We start from the raw sequence: 4,587 nt of genomic DNA, 5'->3' as shown, positions 1-4,587 counted from the left end.
TAAACAAGTGTCTGCTTATGTTGTATTATATTCTTAATTGGTTTTGTTACATTGTTAAGTGATGGTGTAAGTAGTAAGCTGACTACGCTGACCAGTCGTCCTATCGAAGCGTTAAACTTCTCCCTTCGAAGGTAGGTTCATTTCAAACTTCCTCGAAATAATCGAGTAAGCTAAAGAAGTCACACTAGAATTCGACAAGGCAAGAAGGACGTGTGAACTGAAGATGATAGCGGCAGGATGACCAAAGTCAACACGATAGGCCATCCAAGGAGGTCAACCGGACAAGGTGTGTATAGTCTTCCACAAATAGCAATATTCAAGAGTACGCGGAATCTTAAAACCCTTAAGTCAAGTATAGGAAGTCGTGTATGCGTAAAGGGTAATATAAATACACCTTCAAACGCCTTAGGTATCATTCAATACGCTTGTAACATGATTCTCTTCACTAGTACTTACTACACTTGGTTTTGGACTTTAGAGTCGGCGGTGATCACCCTGGAATCGAAGCAACCTCTCTATCCTTCGGAATAGAGGTATGATTTACCTATGTAACTCACCCTCCCCGAGCTTTGCCATGGTTGGATTTTATTAGGAATGGTTGTTCTTGTTATAGTAATTACTACACTTACTAATCTCCCTACGATACCCATATTTGTTCTCACGTCAGAGATTGGTCGCAAAATACATTATCCCTCATGAGATTCACAGCGGTCTAATCTTAGCCGTTTCAAGTTCGGGTTGGGGATAACATATGGAGCCTATACTCCCCATTTTCGTTGTACGTAGCAACAATAGTTGTATGAATTTATACTTCAAAATTATTATACTAGGTTTGTAAAATGAAAACAAACACAATCCAGAGACATCTAACTGTAAAAGATCGGACGTAAACTAAACACTTATCAGTCATACAAGTCAACTAAATTTGCATCCTTCAAAGGACTCCAGTTCTTCAAATGTACTCTTTGCCCTTCAAAAGGTTCAACCTGTAAATTTCACCAAACTTTGTTTCCTTTCGATCGATACTCTCTACACACGCAAAGAACTATACATAAGAGTTGCAAATTAACGAGAAAATAGAGCCACTAATTAAAGGAGAATAGGGAGTCTCAAATTTAACAGTCTCTTATGACAGATTTGCATGTAATATTTGCTAGAATTAGTAGAATAAACTTTATATCACAAGTATTTATTATCATGTAATTGTGTCACAAAACATAAGTTTAGGTAGTTATTAGATAAGTTGGTTATGGTGGTTATTTTGAGACACACCAACAGTGATTCTATGTAACAATATTGACTCACATTTGCATACATTACAGATCACATAAATACCATCCGATTGAATCTCAAACATTAAAGAATCTATAATCCAACAATATTAACGTGCAGTGGCGGACTTATAATATAATGAGAGGTATCACGGGCTACGTCTCAATCCCGTTTTGGTACTGTAATTTTTTTCGGTTTTATATAAAAGACACCCTTGAACAAATACGGGGTACTAAAAAATAGGATACTTTAATTTATTAAAATTCCAAATTTTTATAAGCACGCACCTTTTACAACAGCAAACTTGTATAATAATTAAGCCCAAATTAAGTATAATATAATTGAAATACGCCCAATTGATAAACATTGCACAAGCCCCAAAACAAATTTCTTTTTTTATTATTGTATGATTGCTCGGTAAAAAATTCTTTTTTAGGATACCCATAAATTAATGGGCTAGGTCCGCCACTATTGACGTGAAACACTTGTTTTGATCATTACAATATCACTTTGATACTTTATTTTGTAGCACAAAGAGACCAAAAAATCAGGATGATTTCTTAGTTTCATCTTCTTTTTATTTTTGTGGAGGTAATTAAAGAACAAAACTATAAGAAAATCTTTATATCAGAAAGTAATTACCTTGGTAAAACTGAGAAGCTGATAACACCATTTCCATCAGATCCATCTCTTTATTCCCATTTGATGGAGAACCTAAACCAGCACTTTGTTCAGCATCAAACCCCAACTCACTTTTAGTGTCTCCATTGTGGCTGCTAGAGTTAGACATTGTAGTGGCTCCTTCCAGGAGATAAGACATATAAACATCAGGAGCGAGTCGAGTTTTCGAGGAACCTTCTTGGTTTAAACATATATTTGAGTTATCATCATGAAGAATTGATGAAGACAAATCAAACGCATATTGTGAATTGCCGCTAAACCATTTCGGATCTTTGACGTGGACCGACTCATTGGAGATTGATGAAGATGAATTAGCTAGTCCTAATTGTGAATTACCACTAAAAGCTAGGGGTTTCATGTCTAAAGAGGATTCCAAACCATTGATGTGGATTGACTCGTTGGACTTTGATGCATATGGTGTAAATTGATAGTGTGATTTGCCATTAATCCCAAGTGGATTTATGTGCAAAGAGGATTTGGAATCTTTGGTGTGATATGAGGACTCATTGGAGTTGTTATCTCCAAAAAAGTTTTGCATGAAAGTTAACTCATCGTCATGCGATTGAGTGATGTCTATAGATGGTAGCTCAGGAAAGTTGATGTCATTGGAGATGGTGGCGGAACTGCCCGGAGTTGTGCTAACATTTGTGGTTTCGGTGGCGGTGGAAGGGAGGTTATGATCACTAGGATTAGTAGTAATAGTAATCTTGCTTCTAATGTACTCTTGTAAAATAGAAGACCTCAACTTTCTATTTTTGGCATCATTATTCTTGCTCTTGCGACGACATTGCCTCCTTTTTGTTGCATTCCAATGGTTCTTGACCGCATTCTCCGTCCTCCCAGGTATTAGTTTCGCGATTTCAGCCCATTTGTTACCAAGCTTCTGATGAGTTTCTACCAACATTCTCTCTTCATCCTCATTCCAAGTGTCTTTCTGAAAGCACATGAAAACTAAAGTCATATGTACCTCAATAAAGACAGCACAAAGGTAAAAAGAACATAAAATTCATAATCGGATGTATCTAAAGCCTTGATATAAGACAAGATTTGTCATATAACTTTAAAACCATAAGTTCAAATCTTGTGGCTTGCCCCAAATGTGTCTCAATGAGATAGTGGCAACAATTTTTGCCTCGACTTTACCGGCTTTCGAAAGTCGGGTCTTTTCAGTGTTCAAGGAAAGGGTATTTATTGAAGAGTACTTGAAAATAGATAGATGATTACTTAGTTCTATGACAAAGTATGTTTCTATATGGTTAAAAAAAAAAAAGTGAACCAAAAATTTCTGAAAGATTAAGAATGTTGGGATGCTGATCGAAAAACAAGCAAAGAATACTGAAACAATCTTTGAAGTAAAACTGCAACACTATATATCTTTGCGAAAAAAATGTTCTTCAAAATAAAAACTTTAGAAGTATAAACAATTAAGTATTAAAGATAGTAGATGAATTATGCATATATAATCCGGCCATGGAATGCTATAGATGAAGGCACATTTCTAATAACCCTCTTCAAGATTCAACACTGTAACTTGTTACTTTTAGGGAAAAAAAGATTAGGGTTTGATAAGAAGAAAAACAAATTGAGTGTGATAAAATTAGGGTTTGACAAGAAACATTGAATAGGGTAAAATCAGGGTTTGACAAGAAACATTGAATAGTGAGTTTCAATCTGACAAGATCTTCACAAAATCCATAGTTCATAGATCATATTATATTGTTGAGTTAGAACTTGTGGTTTTTAACACTGTCTTAATTTTAGAAACTTGTTGAGTTGAATCCAAATAAATCAAAAGGCATATTAGATGAAATAAGAACCTTGATATCAGGGCGCAAATGATTATGCCATCGCTCGCGACACTGTTTACCGGCTCTACCAATCATCTGCTCAGCAATATGAGACCATTTCCGAACTCCATGCACTTTAATAAGTTTAAGAAGTTTCCTACATTACACAAAAATTGAGAAAAAATCATTCATTGTTCATGCATGAAAAAATCAACTTTCCAATAAAAACATAGAATTGAAATCAAGAAAAGAGTTTGTTAATTTAACCTATCTTCTTCATCTGTCCATTGTCCCTTGATTAAGTTCTTACTACATCCGCCTTTGGATGTCATTTTCGTACTAGATTTGATCATCACTTCATTGTTAAGTTGTATGTTTTGATAATTCTTTAGAAAACCACCATGATAAGATATGTCCATAGGGATAGATTCATCATACAAGCCGCGGATCCCTCGATTCGAATAGTAAGAAAAACCATAATCCCCATTTGTAGGGATTAATGTTTCTTTGTTCTTCACAAAATTGTGATGAGGAAAATGATTGTGAACACTTTGACCTTGCAAGAACCTTCCAATGGCTGTTAATGGAGGAGCAACAGGAGGATGCTTTTGTAATTTCACATGATTATGAAACCCACCACCTTCCATTGCCTTCAAGAAAGATTTTTGCAAATTACAAGCAAACTGATTAGATGAAAAAAAAGGTAATTTTATGGAGTTTTTTTCTTCTCTATTTCTTCTTCTTCTCTCTAAGAAACTCCATAAATATACTAACATGAAGTATGTGTATCCACACACATCAAAGAGAGCCGTTGGATTGATCCTGATCTAACCATTGAGAATTGTTT

The 4,587-nt window shown here is 35.1% G+C and overlaps 1 protein-coding gene across 1 annotated transcript; it reads right to left on the bottom strand.

The window, feature by feature from the left end:
• Positions 1–952: 952 nt before the first annotated feature.
• On the bottom strand, positions 953–4,387 carry LOC118481003 (transcription factor MYB119-like). The gene is made up of 4 exons (XM_035976068.1): positions 4,008–4,387; positions 3,771–3,897; positions 1,915–2,887; positions 953–1,029 (listed from the first exon to the last, which is right to left on the bottom strand). Exons 1-4 carry the CDS (start codon positions 4,385–4,387, stop codon positions 953–955), a joined length of 1,557 nt encoding a protein of 518 aa, XP_035831961.1.
• Positions 4,388–4,587: the final 200 nt, after the last annotated feature.

Source organism: Helianthus annuus, chromosome 8 (genome assembly GCF_002127325.2).
Source record: "Helianthus annuus cultivar XRQ/B chromosome 8, HanXRQr2.0-SUNRISE, whole genome shotgun sequence".
NCBI lineage: Eukaryota > Viridiplantae > Streptophyta > Magnoliopsida > Asterales > Asteraceae > Helianthus > Helianthus annuus.
Note: the sequence above shows the minus strand (reverse complement) of the source record. Positions and strands in the feature narration are given on the sequence as shown.